Below are 26,949 nucleotides of genomic sequence, written 5' to 3' on the forward strand. Positions count from 1 at the left end.
CCCTCAAAAACGGTATTAACATCTCACTTCAAACTGACCTTTTTATAAGGAGAAGAATAGATAGATAAGGGGTTTGAAAAAAGTTTAATTGGATAAGAGTTGCAGTTTGGCTGTGATTTTCCTAGTACTTCTTCATCTGTTGATCAACCATTCTTTATCTGCATCATGACCTTTTCTCCCTGGAACACAATAGCTCAGATATCATCTCCAATAGCTTGCAGACCCCCTGGAGCACAAAGGTGGAATTTCTTGTCAACCTCCTGGAGTCACATATGTCATGCATTCCACTTTCTGGACTCACAGCTTTCCTCCTGCATTAATCACTTAAGCCTATGAACTATAACTAAGGCTAAAATCTTTAACTCTGGGTTCCCCTATAATGACCATGGCCAAGTTGCCTAACCTCTCTGTGCTTCAGTTTCATCACCTGCAAAATGAAGACAAGAATAACAGCTGCATTAGAAAACACTTAGAAGTGTCCCTGGCATGTAGTACATGCCAGCTATTACCTCTGCATCCTAGTGCCTGGCAGAGAGAGAGGGTACAGCAAATTTTTAACAAAGGACCTTCTTCCAGCTTTGTTTCTGAGCTGGACAACATCGCACTAATTGCTCCCAAACAGATTCTTGCTCAGGTAGAACTGGGCTCTCAGTGATAACATTTCTTAACGCAACCCTGGCCAAGTTTCTTCTTATCTCCTATACTTTGAGGCCCTTGGGGAGTCCCTCACTCCTCTGAATATATATTAACTTGAGTAGGGTCTCTGCTTGAACTAAGCATGGCTACATTCTCACTTAAAGAGATATAGTATCCTGTACCTGGGCCAAAGTAAACAACCTTAAGAAGCATCAGGTAACAACAATGAAAGATAAATAAAACATGAAGTCTGTGTGGTTATGAGTGCTATGTAGAAAAATGGAGCCAGGAGGAATAGCAGTAGTGTCAGTGTGGGTAGAGATCTTACCATGGAAATGTGGTCCATATTTGAGCTCATTGGGAAGGCAAGATTTGAACCAAGACTTAAAGGAGATGTGGGACTGAAATGTGTGGAGTCTGGAGGAAAGATGTTTCAGGTAGAGAAAATAGCTAGTGCTAAGGTCTAGGTGCAAAGGCCAGTAGCCAGAGTGAGATGTGACCATGGAGGTCAGAGAAAGGGACATGCAGATCATGGCAGATGCTCTAGGCCCTGGTAGAGACATAGGATCTTACTACAGGTGAGGTCAGAAGCTGGTGGAGGATTTCGAGCAAAGGAATGACAGGATCTGCTTTATAGTTTTTTTTTTAAATATTTTATTTATTTATTTTTAGAGACGGGAAGGGAAGGAGAAAGAGAGGGAGAGAAACATCAATGTGTGATTGCCTCTAGAATGCCCCCAGTTTGGAGACTGGCCCACAACCCAGGCATGTGCCCTGACTGGGAATCGAACCAGCAACACTTCAGTTTGCAGGCCCACGCTCAATCCACTGAACTACACCAGCCAGGACTGCTTTATAGTTTTGAAAAGTCACTTTGTGGTGGTTATGTGAGGTACAAGGGTAGAAATAGGGAGACTATGAGGATACTGATTGCTCTTGCTTATGTAAGTGGATCCCAGAATCTGCTACTACAACTAAGGAAGAGGGTTGGAGTGGGCTAAGAATATGAGTACAAAGTAAAGATCCTTGCACTAGCTGGTGTGGCTCAGTGGATTGAGGGCTGGCCTGCAAACCAAAGGTTCACCAGTTCAATTCATAGTCAGGGCACATGCCTGGGTTGCAGGCCCAGGTCCCCTGTTGGGGGTGTATGAGAGGCAAACATATATTCATGTTTCTCTCTTTCTCCCTCCCTCCCTTCCCCTCTCTCTAAAAATAAATAAACCTATTTTTATAAAAGATCCACTTTACTGGGACCTCCATCCCCGTTTCCTTCCTTAAAGGTTTGGATGAAAGCAGTGTTCTTGTGCACCTACTGCTCTCAGAGGTGAATGGGTTAAGCTTTAGCTCAGCCTCCCTTTTCCTATTCAGTTCTTCCTGTGGCTGCTTCTCACTGCCAAAAAGGAAGTAATCCTATCCCTTACTGCTTAGTGCTGCTGCTGTCACATCCAGCAAATAAGTTCCCTAAAATTCTCTGAAAAACTTTTGGAACTCTTCATTAAAGCATAGAAAATTTACCTTTTCTGTCTTGGGAGCCAATGATATTTTAGAGAAAAATTAATCTGCATTTCTCCAGTTGAACATTTCTTAGCCTTAAGAGCCATGCCAACAGAGCTCTCCACCTGCTTCTTTCTGTGCCTTTTGCCGTTCAGCTTTAGTGCCACCAGAAGATACTACCTGGGCGCAGTTGAACTGTCCTGGGACTACATGCATAGTGAACTGCTCAGTGAGCTCCACGTGGATACGAGGTAAAGACATACTCTGTAGGGTCCAACCAGGATTGTGGGGATGTGACTCTAGTTGACGGAAGATGTAGACATTAGGTTAGAATGGCCGTGATGCTAGTTAGCCTTGAAAAGCATTTCCAGGTAAGGCATGTACGCATCTGTGCTATCAGCACAAATGCTAACTGCTGATCCTTTCCAAAGATCTGACCTATTCGTTGATATTTTGTTCTGTTTTGTCTATTGATTTTTTCTTTTTCAAGTATTGATTATGCTATTACAGTTTTCCCAATTTTTTTCTCCCCTTTATTCCCCCTCCACCCTGCACCACCCTGCCTGCCCTCCAGCATTCTTGTCCCACCTTAGTTCACATCCATGGGTTGTACATATAAGTTCTTTGGCTTCTCTGTTATCTATTGATTTTTATTGTCACATGCTGCCACTCTGGAAACTAGAGAGTGGAGCATAGAAAGGGCAAAGAGGCAAGGAACATAACGGAGAGAACAAAGCTTCCACAGAAGGAAGCAGAGCAATGAGGTCCCATCAATATCAATATTGCACACAGTTTAGTCTCTAGTTCTGGGGTGTGTGTGTGTGTGTGTGTGTGTGTGTTATGGTTTTGATTTCTTTGCTCAGTTTTGGTGTAAGGATAGTATGAACCATGAGTTCAGAAGCTTTTCATCTTTGGGAGGCTCTAGTGCATTTTGGGAAAATAGTATTAAATAACCCCTTCAATATTATCTATGGGCATTGATTTATTCAGATTTTTATACCTCTTCTTCGGTCAAATTTGGTTATATATATTTTCCTGGAAAGCAATTATCCCTACATTCGATAATGTATTGGTATCAAATTACATAATAGTCTTGGGATACTGTTAAACTACTTTCTGTCTGTAGCTATATCTCCTTTTTCATTTTTATTAATTTTTTTAAAAAGGAAGAAGGATTTTTTTTAAAAGATCTTATTTATTTATTTTTAGAGAAAGAGAGGGAGAGAAACATCAATGTGTGGTTGCCTCTCCTGCACCCCCTAACTGGGGACCTGGCCTGCAACTCAGGCATGTGCCCTGAGTGGGAATCAAAATGGTGACCCTTTGGTTCGCAGGTCAGTGCTCAACCACTGAGCTACACCAGCGAGGGCTCTTTTTTCATTTTTATATTGTGTGTATTCTCTTTACCTCTCTTAAAAATAATATTTCCAGGAACTTCCTCAGTTCTTTACTGGTCTTGTCAGGAGCCATATTTTGGTTCTGTTGTTTTCTGCTTTTACCTTTATTGTTTCATTCCTTCTTCCTAAATTCCTTTGATCTATTTTGTTGATCTATTTTTTGCTTATTAAGTTGTCTGCTGAAATCATTTATTTTAAATTTTGTTTTGTTTTCTTTAAACATGCATTATAAACATTTAGATTCAATACATGCGTAATGACCATATAAGCATTAAATGCCATGTCATACATACTTTATAGTCATTTTTGTTCTTTCTGTTTGGCTCTCTACCCTATTTTTACATTAGCCCCCTTCTTGCTTATCCTCAGTCAGGTAACCTTACTACAATAATATATATACACACATACACATATACATATATATGCAAATAAAGATTTTCTTTTTTAAATACATTTTATTGATTATGCCATTACAGTTGTCCCATTTCTCCCCTTCATTCCTCTCCACCTGCACACCCCATCCCCCCACATTCCTCCCCTTTAGTTCATGTCCATGTGTCATAAGTTCTTTAGCTTCTACATTTCCCATACTATTCTTGCCCTCCCCCTGTCTATTTTCTACCTACCATCTATCCTACTCATTCTCTGTACCTCCTCCCTCATGCTAACCCTCCATATGACCTGCATTTCTGTGGCTCTGCTCCTGATCCAGCTGTCAGCTTAGTTTGCTTTTGTTTTTGTTTTAGGTGTGGTTCTTAATAATTGTGAGTTTGCTGTCCTTTCACTGATCATATTTTTTATCTTCTTTTTCTTACATGAATCTCTTTAACATTTCATATAATAAGGGCTTGGTGATGATGAACTCCTTGAACTTGACCTTATCTGAGAAGCACTATATCTGCCCTTCCGTTCTAAATGAAAGCTTTGCTGGATAAAGCAATCTTGGATGTAGGTCCTTGCATTTTCATGACTTGGAATACTTCTTTCCAGCCCCTTCTTGTCTGCAAGGTCTCTTTTGAGAAATCAGCTGACAGTCTGCTGGGAACTCCTTTGTAGGTGATTGTCCCCTTCTCTCTTGCTGCTTCTAGGATTCTCTCCTTCATTTTAATCTTGGCTAATGTAATTATGACGTGCCTTGGTGTGTTCCTTCTTGGGTCCAACTTCCTTGGGACACTCTGAACTTCCTGGATTTCCTGGAAGTCTGTTGCTTTTGCCAGTTTGGGGAAGTTCTCCTTTACTATTTGTTCAAATAACTTTTCCACTTGTTGCTCTTCCTCTTTCCTTCTGGTACCCCTATAATTCAGATGTTGGAACATTTAAAGATGTCCTGGAGGCTCCTAAGCCTCTCTTTTTTTTTTTAATTCTTGTGTCTTCATTCTTTTCTATTTGGTTGTTTCTCTCTTCCTTCTGGTCCACTCCATTGAATAAAGTTTTCTTCCCATCACTATTGCTTCCCTGTGCTTTTTCCTTCATCTCACTTAGTGTAGCCTTCATTTTTTTCATCAAATTTGCGACCAAAATCAACCAGTTCTGTGAGCATCCTGATCACTAGTGGTTTTTTTTAGATTTTTTATTGATTATGCTATTACAGTTGTCCCATTCCCCCACTTCATTCCCCTCCACCCTGCACACACCCTCCCCCACCATTCCCCCCTTTAGTTTATGTCCATGTGTCACAAGTTCTTTAGATTCTATATTTCCCATACTGTTCCTGACCCCCCCTGTCTATTTTCTACCTACCATCTATGCTACTTATTTTCTGTACCTACTCCCCCCTTCTCCTCCTCCCACTCCCCTGTTGCTAACCCTCCATGTGATCTCCATTTCTACGGTTCCACTCCTGATCTAGCTGTCCTCTTAGTTTGCTTTTGTTTTAGGTGTGGTTGTTAATAAATGTGAGTTTGCTGTCCTTTCACTGTTAATATTTTTCATCATCTTTTTTTCTTATATAAGTCCCTTTAGCATTTCATATAATAAGGGCTGGGTGATGATGAACTCCTTGAACTTGACCTTATCTGAGAAGCACTTTATCTGTCCTTCCATTCTAAATGAAAGCTTTGCTGGATAAAGCAATCTTGGCTGTAGGTCTTTGGATTTCATGACTTGGAATACTTCTTTCCAGCCCTTTCTTGCCTGTAAGGTCTCTTTTGAGAAATCCGCTGACATTCTGGTGGGTACTCCTTTGTAGGTGACTGTCCCCTTATCTCTTGCTGCTTCTAGGATTCTCTCCTTCATTTTAATCTTGGCTAATGTAATTATGATGTGCCTTGGTGTGTTCCTTGTTGGGTCCAACTTCCTTGGCACTCTCTGAGCTTCCTGGACTTCCTGGAAGTCTATTTCCTTTGCCAGCTTGGGGAAGTTCTCCTTTATTATTTGTTCAAATAAGGTTTTTACTTGTTGCTCTTCCTTTTCCCCTTCTGGCACCCCTATAATTCAGATGTTGGAACGTTTAAAGATGTCCTGGAGGTTCCTAAGCCTCTCCTCATTTTTTTTTTGAATTCTTGTTTCTTCATTCTTTTCTGTTTGGTCATTTTTTTTCTTCCTTCTGGTCCATTCCCTTGATTTGAGTCCCAGTTTCCTTTTTATCACTATTGGTTTCCTGTGCATTTCCCTTCATTTCACTTAGTTTAGCCTTCATTTGTTCCTCTAATTTGTGACTAAAATCAACCAGTTCTGTGAGCATCCTGATCACCAGTATTTTGAACTGTGCATCTCATAGGTTGGCTATCTCTTGGTCACTTTAGAAGTATTGGCTCTGGGTCTTTGACCTCTTTTTCTGCTCAAGCCATAATGTTTTGGTCAGGTGGTGCCTGTTATGTATGAGGGGCGGAGCCTTAGGTGTTCACCAGGGCAGGGCGACCCAGTTGCTGGGTTGTGACCCTGTATGTGGGGGCGGGGTCAGAGAGGGGCAATGGCACTTGTTCCACACTCTCTCTCTCGGATTTCAATCCCCTCTGCTGCCTGCTGCTTCCTGCAAGCAAACCAGGCCCCCTTGATGCCAGCTCCTGGGTGTGTGAGCCTGTGCAACCTCTAGGACCCTGTGGGTCTCTCCAACAAACTCTCTGTGATCCTGGGAGCTTCTCCCGGCACCTGGACCCCAAAAGTTTCTCCAATCGGTGCTTTCAGGCTTTAATTTCCGGCACTAGGGTCTTAGCCTGTGCGGTCTTTCTCACCGCTCGCTCCTTTGCCTGGTTTATCTGCGTGCGAATGTGTGACAGTGGTCAGTCAGCCACCTTGCACCCCCAGTGGGTCTGCCCACCACCCCACACCTGGGATCTGCAAACTGCCACCTCTGCTCCTGGGTCAGTCAGGCCGCTTTTGTCTGCCCGACCACTGCACCAGCCGCTGACTCCACCCCTCTTACCGGTCTGGCTGAATGGTTCGTTGTTGTCGGACTTCTGTACAGTTCAATTTTCTATGCTTTGTTTGTGTTTTTGCTACTAAAATTTTATTGTCTTTAAACTTGGTTATGCAAGGAAGCACAGTGTTTCCACCCACGCCTCCATCTTGGCTGGAAGTTGATCACCGGTGTTTTGAACTCTGTATCTGATAGATTGGCTATTTCTTGGTCACTTAAAAGTATTGGCTCTGGGGCTTTGATTTGTTCTTCCATTTGAGCCATAATTTTTTGGCCTGGTTGCGCCTGTTATGTATGAGGGGTGGAGCCTTAGATGTTCACCAGGGGGGTCAACCCAGTTCCTGGGTTGTGACCCTGTATGTGGGGGCAGGATCAGAGAGCACAATGGTGCTTTCTCTGCTCTCTTTAGGATTTTGGTCCCATTTGCCGCTTCCCACAAGCAAATTAGGCCCTTCTGGTGCTGGTTCCCGGGGTGGGTGGGCTTGTGTACATTCTAGGATACTGTGGGTCTCTCCAAGTAACTCTCCTGTGAGGCTGGGAGTCTCTCCTGGTACCTCAACCCCCACAAGTGTTTTCAGTTGGTGCTTTTAGGCTTTATTCCCCATCACTGGGGCCCTAGGTTGTGCAATCTATCTCACTGCCTGTTTTTGCCTGGTTTATCTGCACTCGAATATGTGACCATGGTCAGCCAACCCACCTCCTTGCATGCCTCACTCGAACTGCTCATTTCCTCCCTGTGCCCAGGTCTGCCAGCCACCGCCTTTTCCTGCCATGACCCCTCTCTACTGGCTGCTGACTCCGCCCCTCTCACTGGTCTGGATGAATGGTTGTTGGACTTCAGTACAGTTCAGTTTTCTCTCTGTTCTGGTTGTGCTTTTGTTTCTAAATCTTTGTTGTCCTTAATTTTGGTTGTGTGAGGAGGCACAGTGTTTCTACCTACGCCTCCGTCTTGGCAGGAAGTTCCAGAAAATAAAGATTTTCTTAGTCATTGGGGTTTTCTCACAAACGTGGGATATTACAACACTTTTATTTTTCATTAACACTTAGCAGAACTCTGTCCAAGTTATTTGGCATAGCTTTCAGTTGATTCTTTTTAATGGCCATATAAGATTCCATATTATTCCAGGTTTTTTTGTTTGTTTGTTTTTGACATTATGCCTATCTCCTTACATCATGGTGCTTTTATTCCTATGGGACAGATTTTCAAAAGTGATGTTCCTGGAATAAAAGTAATATTTCCTTTTTAGTTTTGATTTCCAAAAAGTCCAGAACTTTTTAAACATTTCTACCGTCAGTGTATGGAAATGGCCTTCTTCCTGCATTTGCATGAGCAATAAGTCTTATCTTGCTTTTTAATGTTCGCCAGCCTAGTAGGTATATAATGATATTGCATCATTAATCACGTTCCTTTTATTTTAGATGAGATTGAGCATCTTTTCAAATGTGTGTTGGCTATTGCATTTATATTTTGAGATCGATTATTTATATGTTCATTTCTCTTTGGGCTTTTTTGTTTTCTTAAATTATGAGAACACTTTTATTTTTTACAAATGTTAACTTTTTGTTCTTGAGTTTGTTTATAACCTTTATGAACAAAAGTTTTTAATTTTTACAGATATATCTATATTTTCTTTCACAGCTTGAGAATTGCCAATGTTGGTTAAATATGTGTTCTGCACATCAGGATTGTATGTGTATTATTTCACATTTTCTTTTTTTAAAAGATTTTATTTATTTATCTTTATATGGGAAGGGAAGGAGAGAAGGACAGAAATATCAATGTAAGGTTGCCTCCCATGAGTTCCCTGCTGGGAACTGGCCTGCAACCCAGGCATGTGCCCTGACTGGGAATCGAACCGTGATCGTGTGGTTCGCAGGCCCATGCTCAATCCACTGAGCTACACCAGCCAGGGCTATTTCAGATTTTCTTGCAAAAAAATTACTGTTTTGCTTTTTAGATTTATGGCTCAATTAATGTGATAGTTATTTTTGTGTATGGTATGGGAGTAGAATGTGTCTAGGTTTATTTCTTTCCAGATGAATAGCCTATTACAATGGCACCATTTATCAATTAATACATCTTTTGCCACTGATTTCAATAGACATATTCATTATATAAAATTGTCATATAAATTAATATCTATTTCTGGATTCATTATGCTGTTTGACTGATATACTTGTATCTTGCTATGTCAGTACCATACTGATTTGATTACAGTGGGTCTGTAATATCTTTTAGTATCTGGTAAGTGAAATCAACCATTGCTTGTTTTTTTGGTACTTTTTCTTTTAGCATTTCTTAGGAATTTTATTCTTCCATGTAAAAATGTTAAAATATTTTCCAGTAAAAAAGAGTCGACACATGAATAAGTATAAAGGACACGTGGACAATAATTAAGGTGGGGGGAGGAAATGGAAGGGAGGTGGGAGCACTGGGGGGGGCAGGGCAGGGAATATAAAACAGAAAACTGTACTTGAATAAGAATTAAATTTAAAAACTAAAAAAAAAGAGTCGAGTCCTGTTGTGATTCTAATGTGTATTTCATTTCATTTATCCATAAGTTTAATAGTATAATAAATGTAAATAATTTGTTAATACATTTAGTTATATGCATTTATAAATGTGTTTCTATTGTTAATACACTGTTTTCTCCTATTTTCATTTCTTGATATTTCGTATCAGAATAGAGAAAAGCTCTTCATTTGTATATATTCACCTTGAACCTAGCTACCTTACCTGAATTCTCTTAATAATTCTTGTAATTTTACTCTAGAGTCTCTATGGGTACTGAATCATATCCAAAATGAGTCAGATTTTAGCTCTTTTCTGGTGTTTATAGCCAATTATTTTTCTTATCTTATTGAGTTTGTTAGAAAATATAATAAAATATTAAGTGATACTAGTAAATGTGAGCATTTCTACTTGAAATATTCTTAATATTTTGCTTTTTAAAATAGCATTTGCTGTTTTTGACAGTCTGTTAATTCTATTCCCATTTGACATAAATTTTTTATTGGAAATGACTCCTTAGCATCTAGCATCACCTGAATTTTACTCTTCAATATGTTGATAAACAGATTGTTAAAAGATTTCCTGATATTGAATACCCTTACATTTTTGGAGTACAAACTAATGTTCATAAAACGTCATTATTGCTGAGGTCTATATCTTAATATTTCTTTAGATACTGTGTCCTTTTATTATGTGGTATTGATCTATAGCATTATTTTTTGTTATTTTCATTAGATTTTGACATAAAAGGTTTATTGGGTTTATCAAATGAATTAATGAATGTTCCACCTTTCTGTCACCTAGAATAGCTCAAATAACATTAAAAGTTAGATAAGACTCAGTTATAAATTCATGTGATCCAAATGACTTTGCAATATCTTTAGTCATCTCTCTTTTTTTTTTTTTAGTCATCTCTTTAGGCTCTTCTATAATAATTAGTCAAACCAAGTTTCAATTTTTTTGACTCAGCTTTAATAATTTTATACTTTTCCAGGAAATTATTTCCTTTATTTTTCAATGTTGTTGCCCCCATGTTGCCAATAATAGGGGTTCCCAACCTCTGGGCTGAGGACTGGTACCAGTCCATGGTCTATAGGAATTGGGCTGCAGAGCAGGAGGTGAGCTTGAATGTAATGCACTTGAATCATCCCCAAAACCGTCGCCCACACTCAGTCCATGGAAAACTTACATTCCATGGAACCAGTCCCTTGTGCCCAAAATGTTGAGCACCACTGGCTTATAGCACTCTCTCATGATTCTTTTACCCCACATTATCTATAGTTATGTGCCCTTTCTCATTCTTAGATTCCTATGTCTTTGCTATTTATCTATCAATGAACAGGTTTGCCAAGGATTTGTCTCTTTTGTTATTGATGATGGTCTTTTGAAAAAAATGAGCCTTTGGGTTGCTTTGTTCTTCCTAGTTATTTTAAATATTTAATTCATTTTTTCGATTTTTATCTTTATCAAAGATCTCTTCTTAGTTTCTCTTGGTTTATTGAGCTATATTTTTCTAGTACCTTAGGAAAAGTGATATGTTCTTTTCTCTTTTTTTTAAATGGTGAAGGCACTTAATGCTATGTATTTTTCTCTGAGAACAATTTTTCCCATAGGTTATAGTATAAAAAGTTTTCTTTTCATGTTTTCAGTATAGTTTGTAATATCCTCTTTGATTTCATTTAGAAGCATGATTTTTAATTGTATTTTTAATTTACTTGTCATTTTAATATTTAAATCAATTTTGAGTATCCTCTTAGTGTGTAACAAATTACCTCACACTTAGAAGCTTGCAAGAAAACTTACTTATTATCTCACAGTTTCAGTGAGTCAGAACTGAGTACTCTACTTAGGTTCCTACAAGGCCAAAATTAAGGTGTTGACAGAGCTGTGTTCCTTACTGGAGGCTCTGGGGAGAGTCCACTTCCAGGTTTATTTAGAATTCAGTTTCTTCTTTCAATTTCCATGTGATGGCCTCCATCTTCAAAGTAACAAGAGAGCATCAAGTCTTTCTCATGCTTTCAATTTGTCTAACTTAATTTTCCACTCCACCTCTCTAACCATCTTTTCTGCCTCCCTCTCCTACTTTTAAGAACTTTTGTGATTACATTGGGCCTACCCAGATAATCTCCTCTCCCAAGGTCAGCTGATTAGCAACCATAATTTCATCTACAAAGTTGGTTTTTATTTTGCCCTGTAACAAATTCATGGGCATAACAACAAAAGACAAAGTTCATTAGGGACAATATTTTACCTACCTCAGGTATAATTTACATACAATGAAATGCACAGATTTTCAATGTGTAGTTCAGTAAGTTTTCAGAAATGGATAACCACCCCCCAAATCAACATATGAAACATTTACATCAACCATCCTGCAATGTTACAGTGAGTCTCCCTGCCCTGACCAGCCCCCAGGAAACAAGCTGCTTTGTGGGATGACACACTCATTTTGAAACCGGAAAAAACAGTGTTTGTGCTACCTGTCACTATGAGGACAAGTAAGTAGAGACAAAGATTAAATCTTTATGGGCACTTTATTCAGATACCAATGACCTGAGAAGACAGTGGGTTTTGTACCCTCAAAAACCATCTTAACATCTTATCTCAAGCGGACCTTTTTCTAAATTTTATTTATTTTTATTGTATTTTCCTCATTACCATTTGTCCCCTTTATACCATCTTCCATCACCACCAACCCCCCTTTCCTTCACAATTACCACCCTGTTGCCCATACCCATGAGAACTTTTTCTTTTTTGCTGGACCCCTTCACCCTCAAACCCCCCACCCAGTGTGGTCAGCCTGCACTCTATGAGACTCTCTATTTTGCTTTTTAGTTCAGTTTTTTCATTAGATTCCACATATGAGTAAAATTGTATGGTATTTGTCTTTCTCTAACTGGCCTATACCACTTAGCATAATTTTCTCCAGATCCACCTATGCTGTTGCAAAGGGTAAATTTTTCTTTTTATGGCTGACTAGTATTCCATTGTGTAAATGTCCCATAGTTGTTTTATCCACTATCTACTAATGGACACTTGGGCTGCTTCCAAATCTTGGCTATTGTAAATAACACTGAAGCAGTGAACATAGGTGTGCTTCTTTTCTTTTTTTAAAGGTTTTATTTATTTCCAGAGAGAGGGGAAGGGAGGGTGAGGCACATCAATGTGTGAGAGAGAAAAACAATCAATAGCCTCTCACACACCTGACCCACAACCCAGACATGTGCCCTGCCTGGGAACCCAACCATCCACTGAGCCATACCAGCCAGGGTAGCTAGTTTTCTTTTGAATTAGTGTTGTGGGTTTCTTTAGATAAATTCCCAGAAGTGGAATCACTGGGTCATAAGGTAGTTCCATTTTTAATTTTTCAAGGTAACTCCATGCTGCTTTCCACAGTGGCTGCACCAGTCTGATTCCCACCAATAGTGCACAAGGGTCCCCCATACTCCACATCTTCACCAGCACTTGTTGTTTGTTGATTCACCAATGATAGCCATTCTTACAGGTGTGAGGCCATATCTCATTGTGGTTTTCATTTGAGTTTCTTTCATGATTAGTGACACTGAGCATCTTTTCCTATGTCTATTTGCCATCTGTATGTCCTCTCTGGAGAAGTGTCTATTCAGGTCCCCCGCCCATTTTTTAATTGGGTTGTTTTTTTTGGGTGTTGAGTTCTTGTGTATGGCATAAGAAGGTAATCTAGTTTCATTTTCTGCATGAATCTCTCCAATTTTCCCAGCACCATTTATTGAATAAGCTATCTTTTGCCCCTTGCATGTGCTTGTTCCTTTGTCAAATATTAATTGACTATGTAGGTGTAGGTTTATTTCTGGGCTCTCTAGTCTGGTTCATTGATCTATGTGTCTGTTTTCATGCCAATACCATGCTGTTTTCATTACACGGCCTTATAGTATAGTTTGAGACCTTTTTATAAGGAGAAGAAAAGGGTAAGTAAGGGGTTTTAAAAAAGGGTTAATCAGATAAGAGGTGCAATTTTCCTACCATTTCTTTATCTGATGATCAACAATTCTTTATCTGCATCAGGATCTTGCCTCCCTGGAACACAAAGGCTCAGATCCATAACTTCCAGACTCCCTGGAGTGCCAGGGTTGAATTTCTTGTTGACCTCCTGGAGTCATGTATTCCAGTTCTTGTAATAACAGCTTTCTACAGGTGTTAATCATTTAAGCCTATCAACTATAACTACAACTAAAATCTTTAACTCTTGAGTTACTCTATCAATTCTTGACTTTTCAAGGCTTTTATATCAGTATAATGATATAGTATGTACTGTTCAATGTCTGGGTCTTTATATTGAGCATCATGATTTGAAAATTTATACAGGTTGTTTCATGAAGTAGTTCTATCCTTCTTGTTTAAATCCTCACCCAAGGATATGTTTATTGATTTTAGAAAGAGAGGAAGTGAGAGAGAAAGAGAGAGGGAGAGAGAGCAAAAGAGAGAGAGAGAGACAGAGAGCAAAAGAGAGAGAGAGCAAAAGAGAGAGAGAGAGAGAAACCTTGATGTGAGAGAGAAACATCAATGGTTGCCTTGCTTACATACCCTGACCAGGGATCAAACTTGTAGCCTAGGTATATTCCCTGACTGAGGGTTGAACACACAACCTTTTAGTGGACAGGGCAATGCTCCAACCAACTTAGTCATGGAGCCAGGATAATTCTACCCTTTTTATTGCTAATTATTTCTCCATTATGGGAATATATTATAATTTGCTTATCTGTTCACTGTTCACATGGACCTTTGGAATGTTTCTGGTTTGGGTGCTGATATGAATAAACTTGCTATGAATATTTCTGTACAAGTTTTTGTGTGGACATCTGCTTTATTTTGGTTAAATATCTGAGAGTGAAATTGCTGGCTCATACAGTAAATGCGTATTTAAGTTTATATGACACTGCCAGTAGATTTCTGGAACCATTATTCCATTTTATACTCCCACCAGTGCAAGAAAGTGCCAGTTTGACACATCGTGGACAACATTTGATGTTGCCAATATTTAATTTTCACCATTTTAATCACTGTATAAGTGGCATCTCACTGTATGCGTATGGTATGAGAAGGATTTATAAGTTCTTTCTATAGTTTACTATAGCTGAAAGTTGAGCAGAAGTAGAAGTCCAGATGGTCAATAACTTGGTAACTAACTGAACATTTAGCCATGTATCCATTAATGTTGGTCTTGTTAAAAATTAATATTAAGACTTCTGGCCAAGATGGAGGCATAGGTAAACATGCTGTGCCCTCTCACACAACCAAAAGAAGGACAGCAACAATTTAAAAACAAAAAACAACCAGAACTGACAGAAAATCGAATTGTATGGAAGTCCAACAACCAAAGAGTTGAGGAAGAAACATTCATCCAGACCAGTAGGAGGGGCAGAGACAGGCAGCCAGGTGGAGAGGACTTGCAGCAAAGCAGGGGCTGGAGGACCCAGTGAGGTGGTGGATTGCAGACTGGGTGGTCCCACATTTGTGCACAGATAAACCAGGAGAAACAACTAGGCAGCAGGACACACTGTGCAACCCAGGGCCCCAGTGCTGGGAAATAAAGCCTCAAACCACTGATTAAAAATACCTGTAGGGGTTGAGGCTGCAGTGGGAGAAACTCACAACCTCACAGGAGAGTTTGTTGGAGAGACCCACAGGGTCCTAAAATGTACACAAGCCCTAACCCACCCAGGAGTCAGCACCAGAAGGGCCCTATTTGCTTGTGGGAAGCAGGGGAAGTGACTGAAATCCAGCAGAGAGCAGAGAAAGCATCATTGTTCCCTCTCAGACCCCTTTCCCATATACAGTTTCACAACCTAGCCATGGGGGTTACCCCACCCTGGTGAACACCTAAGGCTCCACCCCTCATTACATAACAGGCGCTTCAAGACCAAAAAAAATGGCCCAAACAAAAGAGCAGATAAAAGCTCCAGAAAAAACACAACTAAGTGATGAAGAGATAGCCAACCTATCAGATGCACGGTTCAAAACACTAGTAATCAGAATGCTTACAAAATTGGTTGAATTAGGTCGCAAATTAGATGAAAAAATGAAGGCTATGCTAAGTGAAATGAAGCAAAATATACAGTGAACCAATAGTGATGGGAAGAAAACTGGGATTAAAATCAATGATTTTGGAAAGAAACATTCAACCAGAAAAGAATGAAGAAACAATAATTCAAAAAATGCAGAGAGGCTTAGGAATCTCCAGGACATCTTTAATCACTCCAGTATCTGAGTCATAGGGGTGCCAGAAGGAGAGGATGAAGAGCAGCAAGTGGAAAAGTTACTTGAACAAATAATAAAAGAGAACTTCCCCAATCTAGCAAAGGAAATAGACTTCCAGGAGGTCCAGGAAGCTCAGAAAGTCCCAAAGAAGGTGGAACCAAGAAAGAACACACCAAGGCACATCATAATTACGTTAGTCGGGATTAAAATGAAGGAGAGAATCCTAGAAGCAGCAAGAGAAAAGGGGACAGTCACCTACAAAGGAGTTCCCATCAGACTGTCAGCTGATTTCCCAAAAGAGACCTTACAGGCCAGAAGGAGCTGGAAAGAAGTATTCCAAGTCATGACAGGCAAGGACCTACATCCAAGATTGCTCTATCCAGCAAAGTTTTTATTTAGAATGGAAGAACAGATAAAGTGCTTCCCAGATAAGGTCAAGTTCAAGGAGTTCATCATCACCAAGACCTTATCTTATTAAATGTTTAAGGGAATTATCTGAGAAAAAGATAAAAATATGAACAGTAAAAGGACAGAAAACTCACAATTATTAACAACCACACCTAAAACAAAAACAAAAGCAAACTAAGCAAATGACTGGAACAGAAACAGAAACACAGAAATGGAGATCACATGCAGGGTTAGCAACAGGGGAGTGGGAGGGGGAGGGAGGGGGGAAAGGTACAGAGAATAAGTAGCATAGGTGGTAGGCAGAAAATAGACAGCAGGAGGGTAAGGATAGTATAGGAAAGTAGAAGCCAAAGAACTCATATGTACAACCCATGGACATTAAGTAAAGGGGGGGAATGTGGGTGGGAGGAGGTGTGCAGGGCAGAGGGGAATGAAGGGGGGGAAATGGGGCAACTGTAATAATATAATCGATAAAATGTATTTTAAAAAAATTAATATTGAGATAATTCTACTTATACATTGTGCTTTGTTTTGTAGCTTCCATCTAACATGCAATCTGTGGCATAGTATGTAACAGTCTGAGTGTAAAATTGAATTGAATGGAAAAAATGATTTATTTTTGTTATTTAGCTTTCTGTTGTTGTGTAGGCAGTCACGTGTATTTACCAAGAAAAAGTTGATACAATTTTTATTTTGATGATACCATTTTATAGTCAAGATTATTTTGATACTGATTAACAGGATAAGCTGACTCTGGACACATCCTGACAACCTCTGCCAAGGTTTGCAATAAACATCTGGGAAAATTCAGTTTTATATTATCTGTTCCTGCAGCTGCTCAATTCTTCTCAGCAAGGGTCAGGAAATATAATAGGTTTTCTAATTGGTTTTAGATAAAATGTGAAAGAACAGTTCATGTCAAGGACATTGTTGCCAAATATATTTGGCAAGATTTATATATCAAATCCTAAGGGAAATACACACAAAAAATCTCCACAAAAGTTAGGAAAGAGTAAAACCTGTGAACCATGGAACATTTTGTCACTTACTGTGTAGATTATCCTGAAACTGAGACAGGCACATAAATCACGTGTTTTTGTTCCAGTGAAAAATATTCACTCAAATGGCAGAGGTCTTGGCTTGTGGAGTTATATGATCCTTGTAGGCTCATCTCTGAAGTGAATCTCACACCTGGATGGTGCTGAAGCCCCTAGGAGACTCTACTATGTCCCTTTGAATAGAGTTCTACTCTGAACCTAGTCCCAGGCCTTCTGTTTCTCTGTCTCACAATCTTGTTTCTTCATCTAGCTTCTGTTTTTTTCACTCTTCCCACAAGAGGAGAAAAACATGTTTCTGTGTATTCTTGATCCTGTTCCCTCTCTGCTCTTCCAAGTTCTTGTTCTAGTAAACATTTCCTATGTGTCATATTTTCATTTTAGTCAGAAATATTGAACTTGGATAGTGTATGTCAAAATACCTATCTTTGGGCATGGATCTGAGTCTTGTTAGAAACCAATGGAAACTTTAAAGAAACTGGCTAAGGTACACTCAGAAAAACCTAGGAGACAAAATGGGAAAAGAGGAAAAGGAACAATGTAAGGATGAGTTCATATGTTTGGAAGGATGTAAGTCTCAAAATGCTCAGGAGATAGGACAAATGAACTGAAGGAAGAAGTGCACACAATGATATAGGCATCAAATAATGTCGTGAAGTGACTAAAAACCATGTAAGTCTATGCTAAAGCTAGTGTCATGGAAATTTTTAGAGATGGATGAATTTAGAACACACTTAAATATGAATTAATATCACTGGCTGTGTTCCCCAGAAGCATGTTGTGAGGCAGAGATTATTGTGCAGAAAGTTTCTTTGGAGTGCTCTGAGGACCATCGCTGGGGAAGAGGATAGGACAGGGAAGATACAGGGGTGGGCAGAGGGAGAAGCTGAGTTGAAGTGTAGGCTGACTCTACAAGGAGCTGAATTGACCCTTCTGAGTTGTCCCAGGTTTGGCCAATCTGGCAAGGACTTCATATCTCTTCACTGTTTGGTCATTAAGCACTGGTTATCCTGGGAAAGGGCATGGCATGGGTCTCCCAGTAAGGGGGCATGGCCTGCTCTGGTAAGAGATATAGCCTTCCCTGGGAAGGACCTGTGGGCTGCTTTGGGAAAGGGAGGGGGCCTCAGATCCTGAGCCCAGGCCAGGAAGCTCTGTGAAGAAACCTCAGCTGAAGGCCATCTTCCAGTGGCCTCCTCCTTGCAAGTGCCTGGGGCTCAAGTTTGTTCCTGGCCATCCCGTCCCTGTCTCCATCACAGCCCCCACTCACTCACTGTCCTCACCTGGATCGGGAGCAGCTTTTCCAGGTCCCAGTGGTTGTGGTACTGTGCCTCCACAGGGGACGTGGCTGTCCTTGGGTACGGTACATCCCCCGCCTCTCCCGTGTGACAGTGGGCCGTCTCCTCAGGGTCATTCCCTTGGGGCTCCAAATCTGACCTGCCACTCCTTTGGTACTTATGAGTAGCCCCAAGTGCCCAGGGACTGCCCCTAGCTTCTAATTCAAAGAGACTCTTGTGTTTCTGCTGTGGGGACCTTCTAACCTGCTGAGCCCAGACCTACTGGAAGGAGCAGCACAGACTCTCAGGTAGGCCATGGGCAGTGATGGTAAGTAGAGCTTTTTTGCTGCCACTCTTTGGTTCCTAAACCCATGTGCTGGGGACACAACCATCTTTGAATTAATGCATATACAGCAACATAGAAATTGCCCTTCCAGCCTCACAAGGATTCAGGCCTTGCACAAGCTGAATCTTTACCTGTACCTCAAGAGGTCATTCCATTGCTCTGTCTGGAAGTTTCTGGATGGAGCAGCATGTGACAAAGCCAATGGACATGATGGTCAGGGCCCACTCCAGCCCATGCTTTGCTGTACAGTCCCCTGCTCTGACATATTATATGGGATCCCACATCAGTGACTCAGACCCTCTGTAAGCCCTTACATAATGGTGCAGGCTGAGGCTTTGTGGGCAGGGAAGGCTAACATATTCCTGGGATATGTGTCTCCTCTATCAGAATCAAGTTCTATTCCTCCAGGGATGGAAGAGGTGTGTACAATGCAGTTAAATTGTTGGCTGGTCTCCATGATAGACAGTACTATACTGGGAACTCAGCACTGGTTTCTCTTGCTGACAGGTTGGACTTTAGGGCCAACACTAACTAGGTCTGCCTTCATCAGTAGAAAGCCATGCTTTTTTAAAATATGTATTTTATTGATTATACTATTACAGTCATCCTGATTTTCCCCCTTTTGTCCTCCTCCACCCAGCAACCCACACTCCCTCAGGAAAACCATACACCATTGTTCATGTCCATGGGTCATGTGTATAAGTTCTTTCACTACCCCATTTCCTATACTATACTTTATATTCCCATGGCTATTCTGTAACTACCTATTTGTACTTCTTAATCCCCTCACCTCTTCCTCCCCTTCTCCCCACCCCCTCCTGTTTGCCAACCATCAAAACGCTCTCTGTATCTGTGATTCTGTCTCTGTTCTTGTTTGCTTAGTTTTTCAGATTCAATTGTTGATAGATATATATTTTTTTTACCATTATACTGTTCATAGTCTTGATTTTTTCTTAAAAAAATCCCTTCAACATTTAATATAATAATGGTTTGGTGATGATGAACTCCTTTAGTGTTTTCTTGTCTGAGAAGCTCTTTATCTGCCCTTTGATTCTAAATGATAGCTTTGCTGGGTAGAGCAGTCTTAGCTATAGGTCCCTGCTTCTCATCACTTTCAATATTTTTTGCCAATCCCTTCTAGCCTGCAAAGTTTCTTTTGAGAGGTCATCTGACAGTCTTATGGGAACTCTCCTGTAGATAACTAACTTCTTTTCTCTTTCTGCTTTTAAGATTCTCTTTATCTTTAACCTTTGGCATTTTAATTATGATGTGACTTGAAGTGGGCCTTTTTGCATCCATTTGTTTCAGGCTCTCTGTGCTTCCTCAACGTGCATGTCTATTTCCTTCACCAAATTAGGAAAGTTTTTTTTCACTATTTTTTTCGAATAGATTTCTAGTTTCTTCCTCTTTCTCTTCCTCTTTCCCTTCAGACCCCTCTATGATGTGAATGTTGGACCTCTTGAAGTTGTCCCAGAAGCTGCTTATACTCTCCTCATTTTTTAATTCTTTTTTCTTCTAGTTGTTCTGATTGGGGTTTTTTTGCTTCCTTATGTTCCAAATCATTGATTTGATACTCAGCTTCATCCACTCTACCACACTTGTATATTGTTTCCCTGTATATTGTTCTTTATTTCAATTAGTGAATCCTTTGTTTCTATGTATTCAGTAGAGCTGTTTTGACTCCTTGTCTTGGTAGTGTGTCCTATAATGTAGTAGGTGTCCTATAGGGTCCAGTGGCACAGCCCCTCCTATCACCCAAGCTGGGTACTCAAGGTGCACCCTCCATGTGGACTTAATACACCCTCCTCTTATATTTGAGCCTTGGTTGCTACTGGCAGATCAATGAAAGGGACTTACTGAGGCTAGCAAGCTGCAAAGATTAGCTGTGACCACTGACCACCAACCTCTGACCTCTGCGGAAGATCAGCAGTTCAAGGGCAGGGTGTTGGTGCTCTGATGTGGTCTGTAACTGTCCACTGGGTGTTCTGGCCCTAGGGGTTTTCCAGGTGGTGCAGGGCAAGGTCAGTTCCAACCTGTATTTTGTCCAGGACCACCCTGCTTGAGCTATAAAGCAGTCTGAGGTGGCTGCTACCTGTGCTGCTCTTGGAGATTCCCAGCAAAGCCAAGCTGTGAATCTAGGCTGTTTTCTGCTAGTGCTGGGCCTGAGGCTCACTGAGGCCAGCTGTTGCTTGTTTGAGAAGATTTAGGAAATGTGCAGTAATGCCAAGAACCAGCCATTCATATTGAAAAGAAGGTTGGGTGGAGTGGAATCTCTGGGGATTTTCGAAGTGGGCCAAACAATGTTAGCCAGGTTGATGGAGTCTCAGATATGGCATCAGCTTGCCTGCCCAGTGGCTCTGTTGGGGCAGGGCTCAGAAAAGGGACAATTGACTCTGCCTGCCTTGATGCTAGATATCCCAGTTTCTCCCAGTTTGCCACTGGCGTCTCTCAAGCTTATATCCCGGTGCTGGAGCTCTGAGGGAGTAAGTGTGAGTAGGTGAGTCCATGTATGTATTCTTTAAGAGGAACTGCTTGGGGCTTCAGAAGTTTCTTCCACTGATTCAATCTCCACTACTTTTTGAAGCCAGAAGTTGTGGGGACTTATCTTCCTGGTGCTGGAAACCTGGCCTGGGAGTCCTGGTGTGGGGCTGGAACTCCTCACTCCTGAGATATCTCCTCCAAGTTTTTATCCACTAGTAGTAGATGACACCAGCTGGTTTTATGTCTCCGCCACTCCTACCAGCCTGGATGGATGTTTTTTTTTAATTCCATAGTTGTCAAACTTCCATTCAACTCGATATCTGACAGTTCAGAGTGATAGTTATTCTATATTTTAAGATTATTTATTTATTTATTTATTTATTTTAGACAGAGGGGAAAGGAGGGAGAAAGAGATGAAGAGAAACATCAACGTATGGTTGCCTATCGCATGCCCCACGCTGAGGACCTGGCCTGCAACCCAGGCATGGGCCCTAGACTGGGAATCAAATTGGTGACCCTTTGGTTCACAGGCTGGTGCTCACTCCTCTGAGCCACATCTGCCAGGGCATGTTCTATATTTTAGTTGTAATTTTGATGTGGTTGTATAAAGAGGTGAGGCCTATGCTAACATCTTGACTGGAAGTTTAGGAAGCCATATTTTTGTGCCCATGCATAAATTCTCTCCCTGCTACCATAGACACTTAGCTCATATCTTTTTAGCACTGGGGCAGGCCATGTAGAGGCTGGCTGATGTTAATTGCTAGTCATTTTGTCCACATAATTGTTATGTACTACTTCCATGGTAGATGCTCTGTGATGGCATTAACATATGACATGAAGATCTTTCTATTTTGTGCCCTCTCACTAATAAGCCTTCACCGGAGATGTCTTTGTTTCTGTATATTCCAGTCTTTTTTTTCTCATAGACCCCTGGCCAGACAGCCAAGCCATTTACTGCTGTCCATTAGTCTGTATATATTTGAAACTTGGTCCATTTGTCTTTATGCACAAAGTGGATAAAATCAACAGCAACTGCCAAAGTTTGGCCTTTTGGGGATTTACAACAGTCAATTTTTGGCTCATACCTGCCTATGAAGATATAGCTCAGGATTTTTCTTCCACTAGAGATTGGTAAGCAGGGATCCCCCATTTGGCCATGGCTGTGACTTGAAGTAGAGGGGGCAGTGTAACAGGAATACACAAGATGTGCCTCTGAGAACCTGCTCCTGCAACATGCTTGTGCCCCCTGGCCAATGCATATCCCCATTCCTCCCTCCATAAATCAACTCCTTTTACTGGAAGAGCTTTCTTATCAGTACGCTGGCTTCTGGCCCTCAGCCAGTACTGAAAGTCATTTGTTGTGTCCTTGGGTTGGCAGAGCTGCTCCTGCTACGTGCTTTCTTGAGTGCTCTGGAAACCCTGGAATGGACTGCAATGCAAGGCTCTGTGGGAGGGGAGGGAGCCTAGAGAGATGGGAACTAAGTCATCTTCACCTTTGCCCCACTCAGTTGGTCTCTGAGAGAGGTCTACTCCAAACAATGCACAGATTCAAAGAGCATTTTCAGCCAATCCGCTGCTACATCCCTCTAATGATGTTAAGGTCTTCCTCTGTGACTGTACACTCGCCAGTTTCTCCATGTGCTTCCAACAGTCTTTACTTTATGTGAGTAGTTGCTGTTAGGTGTAGGCTCACCATTTTAGGGCTCACTTTTGTTTTCTTATGAGGCACTCTCCCTGGTTTCCTCAGCTAATCCTTTCTGCCTTGGTTTCACTGCCATTGTCTGGGGCTCACAGAGCCTCCTCCTGGGAGCAGCTGTGTCCATCCCTCTCCTTTCACCCTTTCTGTGAGGTTTGTGTTGCGTGTGACTCACGTAGAAGGAAGGGTCTGCTCTGTCTGCAGTCTGGTGTGTTTTTACTTTTCACTAGAATAGTTCAAAGGTACATCTCTGGGCCACACCCCTCATCAAAACTCCAGGGGCACAAATTCGGAGACCTATTCCTGTTTCACCCCGATGTGCCCCTGGCTACATTTTCCCACCCTTCCCACGGAGCTTGATGGTTTGGGTGGGTGGAGGGTACCTGTGTGCTTCACTGGAGAGGGCTTATGGCCTCACAGCTACCCTTTCCTTGTAAAGCAGCTTGGTGCATTTTACGTGTTCAGTAATTCTGAGCAGTGTTCTGCTACTCACATCTGCTGACATTGGGTGGCAGCATTTGCACAATGTATAGCTGTCTGTGAATTGTCTGAAAGCACGTCAGATGGAAAAGAATGTTTCTAATCACTATTGTTCAAATACTGATATTTATTTTACCTTATTTCTTTTGTGTTAGTTATTTTGTTATATACTTATTGAATGACTGAGGGAGTGAACCAGAAATACTTGGCCCATGTGCCAAATGTGTGTTTGCCCTGGTGACACCGGCAGTCAGTCCCCTGATCATTTTGAGGGCCCTCTACCCCTTCCTGCCCATTTTGTCTGTTTGAACCTTTGAGGTTCACCCTGGGCCTCAGNTTTTCCCACCCTTCCCACGGAGCTTGATGGTTTGGGTGGGTGGAGGGTACCTGTGTGCTTCACTGGAGAGGGCTTATGGCCTCACAGCTACCCTTTCCTTGTAAAGCAGCTTGGTGCATTTTACGTGTTCAGTAATTCTGAGCAGTGTTCTGCTACTCACATCTGCTGACATTGGGTGGCAGCATTTGCACAATGTATACTGTCTGTGAATTGTCTGAAAGCACGTCAGATGGAAAAGAATGTTTCTAATCACTATTGTTCAAATACAGATATTTATTTTACCTTATTTCTTTTGTGTTAGTTATTTTGTTATATACTTATTGAATGACTGAGGGAGTGAACCAGAAACACTTGGCCCATGTGCCAAATGTGTGTTTGCCCTGGTGACACCGGCAGTCAGTCCCCTGATCTTTTTGAGGGCCCTCTACCCCTTCCTGCCCATTTTGTCTGTTTGAACCTTTTTTTAAATATAATTTTTTAAAATTTAATTATTGTTTAAGTACAGTTTTCTGTCCCCCACTCCCTTCCCAGCCCCACCCCCCACTTGCTGTTTGAACCTTTGAGGTTGACCCTGGGCCTCAGGCTTTCTGCTCTCTCCACTGCAGAGGGGCCTGTGAGCTCTGTCAAGGGACAGTTTCTCTAACTCCTCTGTGCTCAGGGGGTGTGTGTTGTTATCATGCATCCCTGGGAAGGTCTTGTTCTGGTCCCTATGTTTTCACTCCCTCTGAGTACATCTCTGCTTGGCTGCCTTGTTCTGGCAACTCCTCTGCACTGAGTAGTATCCAGGCTCCTCTGACTGTTTTCAGGCCTGTGTGTTGGTTGCCCTTCTTAATACCTGTGCTGCCACTGTCACCATTAATAGTGCTCCTGTTTTCCCCTCAGAATCTTCCCTTAGCCCTGCCCACAGCTCTGTAAACAACTCCTTCATTAAACCTTCCTCCAGCCGGCATTTCATTGGCCGTCTCTGTCTCTCTGCCACAACACCACAACCCTAACTTCTATCATCTCTCATTTTCCAGTCTGCCTCCGTATGTTCTGCCCCCTGCTGTTTGTTTTACACAATGCAACCATAATGCTTATCTGATAGCTTGCAAAACACAGATCTGATCCTTTCACTCTTCACCTAAAAGCCCTGCAGGGGGCACCCAGTATTCTTAAGATAGTGTCCAAACTCCCAACATTGCCTGTAACTTAAGGTCCTGCATTGCCTAAACCCTATGTACTCTCCAGCTTCATCTCCCTCACATTCCCCGTTGCCCTCTCTGCTCTAGCAACATGGTTCATCTTTACTCTTGGTCTGTGCCATATGCCCTTCCTGGGGTCTTTGCATGTGTTGTTCTCTGGCGTACAATGCTCGTTCCTCTCCTACTCTCCTCTTTATCCCTTAGATGTCCTTCCTTTCTCAGCTTAGCTGCTACTTACTTCAGGAAGGCTTGCTTCTCCAACCTCCCTGACTTGGTCAGACTCCCCTGCTGAGTATCAAGTACCTCTCTTTCATAGTATTTTTCACAACTTTGCTTTTACATTTCTTCATGTGATTGTCTGGTATGTCTCCACCCCTAGACCTGTAGACTAGAGCTTCTGAGGTCATGAAGCCTGGGGACAGGTTGTTTTTGCATATGGCTGTATCCCTAGTGGCTTGTATACTGTTTGTCCATATTTTTTTTCTTGAAGAGTAAGTGATTGGATCAGGAGAGAGATGGTGGGATTTCTAGAACCCTGATGGGGAACTGGCCTTATGCCAGAAGCTCATGTTTTCCATCTGTAATGGGAGTAGAGAATGAAAAGATGCATCGACATTCAGTCAACAAATACTATTTACTATGTGTCAAGCACTTAGGGATTCATCAGCGAACAAAACAGGGGAAAAAACCCTGTCTTTGTGCAGGTTTTGTATTCGATTGCCAGGAGACAGTACAAGAAACCACACACACACACACACAAAGAAAGAAATCTATCATTTCAATAAAAATAAGTGAAGAAAAAGCATGATGAGGGTAAAGACACTGTTGGTAGGCACTGTTTTATGTAGGGTAGTCATGGAACTCTCTTAAAACCAGAAACCATGATTAGATTGCTAACATGAGTGAGATTCTCTTTTTTTCTTCTAGCTCTCAGTTTCTTCCTCTACCTTTCTCCCTCTTCTTAATGTTTTACTTAAATTTATTTTATGATCTTGTGATTCTTGAAGGAACCACAAATAATAAATTATTTTAAGCCCCGTGTATTCTCCAAAGAGAATGGGTATTTTGGCATTTCTTTGATCATTTTAAGAGCCTTGCTGTTGTTTTTTAATTTTTTTTATTTTTGTGTAATTACACTTGTCCCCATTTCCCTTCATTACTCCCCCACCTTACCCACCTCCACTTCCTACATTCAGTCCTCCCTCCCTGCATTGCCCTTGTTCATGGCTCCTTTATATATGTTCCTTGACTTGACCCTTCTATTTCTGTTCCCCATTATCCCCCTCCCCCCTCCTCCCTGGTCATTGTCATTTTTTCTTTATTTCAATGCTTTACTTCTATTTTGTTCACCTGTTTTGTTGATTAGATTCCCCTTATAGCTGAGATTATATGGTATTTGTCTTTCACCACATGACATATTTACTTAGCATAATGCTTTCCAGTTCTATCCATGCTGTTGCAAAGGGTAGGAGCTCCTTCTTTCTTTCTGCTGCACAGTATTCCATTGTGTAAATGTACCACAGTTTTTTGATCCACTCATGTACTGATGGGCACCTAGGTTGCTTCCAACACTTGGCTATTGTGAATTGTGCTGCTATGAACATTGGGGTGCATAGGTACTTTTGAATTGTTGTTTTGGGGCTCGTAGGATATGATCTCAGCGGTGGAATTGCTGGACCAAAAGGCAGAGCCATTTGTAGTTTTTTGAGTAAATTGCATACTGTTTTCCACAGTGGCTGTACCAGTCTGCACTCCCAATAGTGAACTAGGATTCCCTTTTCTCCACATCCTCTCCAACACTCATTGTCTGTTGATTTGTTTATGATGGCCATCCTGACTTGATGTGAAGTAACATCTCATTGTGGTTTGAATTTTCATCTCTGATGGCTAGTGATGTTGAGCATCCTTTCATGTGTCTCTGGGCCCTCTGTATGTCCCCCTTGGAAAAGTGTCTGTTCAGGTCCATTACCCATTTTCTCATTAGATTGTTTGTCTTCCTGGTATGGAGTTGTGGGAGATCTTTGGGAGATCAAAGCCTTGTCTGAGGAATCGTC

General features: G+C 41.4%; 1 protein-coding gene across 3 annotated transcripts in view; it reads left to right on the forward strand.

The window, feature by feature from the left end:
• The first annotated feature begins 2,064 nt into the window (after positions 1-2,064).
• The window catches only part of F8 (coagulation factor VIII), a 211,571-nt gene continuing 186,686 nt past the window's right edge, over positions 2,065-26,949 (forward strand). For all 3 annotated transcript variants that reach the window (XM_037037826.1, XM_037037828.1, XM_037037827.1), the window contains exon 1: positions 2,065-2,381. In XM_037037826.1, the coding sequence (XP_036893721.1) occupies positions 2,236-2,381 (146 nt within the window). In that variant the 5' untranslated portion in view covers positions 2,065-2,235. The remainder of the gene's footprint in view (positions 2,382-26,949) is intronic.

The sequence above is a fragment of the Sturnira hondurensis genome, unplaced genomic scaffold, assembly GCF_014824575.4.
Source record: "Sturnira hondurensis isolate 20B ecotype Veracruz unplaced genomic scaffold, ASM1482457v3 Scaffold0023504, whole genome shotgun sequence".
NCBI lineage: Eukaryota > Metazoa > Chordata > Mammalia > Chiroptera > Phyllostomidae > Sturnira > Sturnira hondurensis.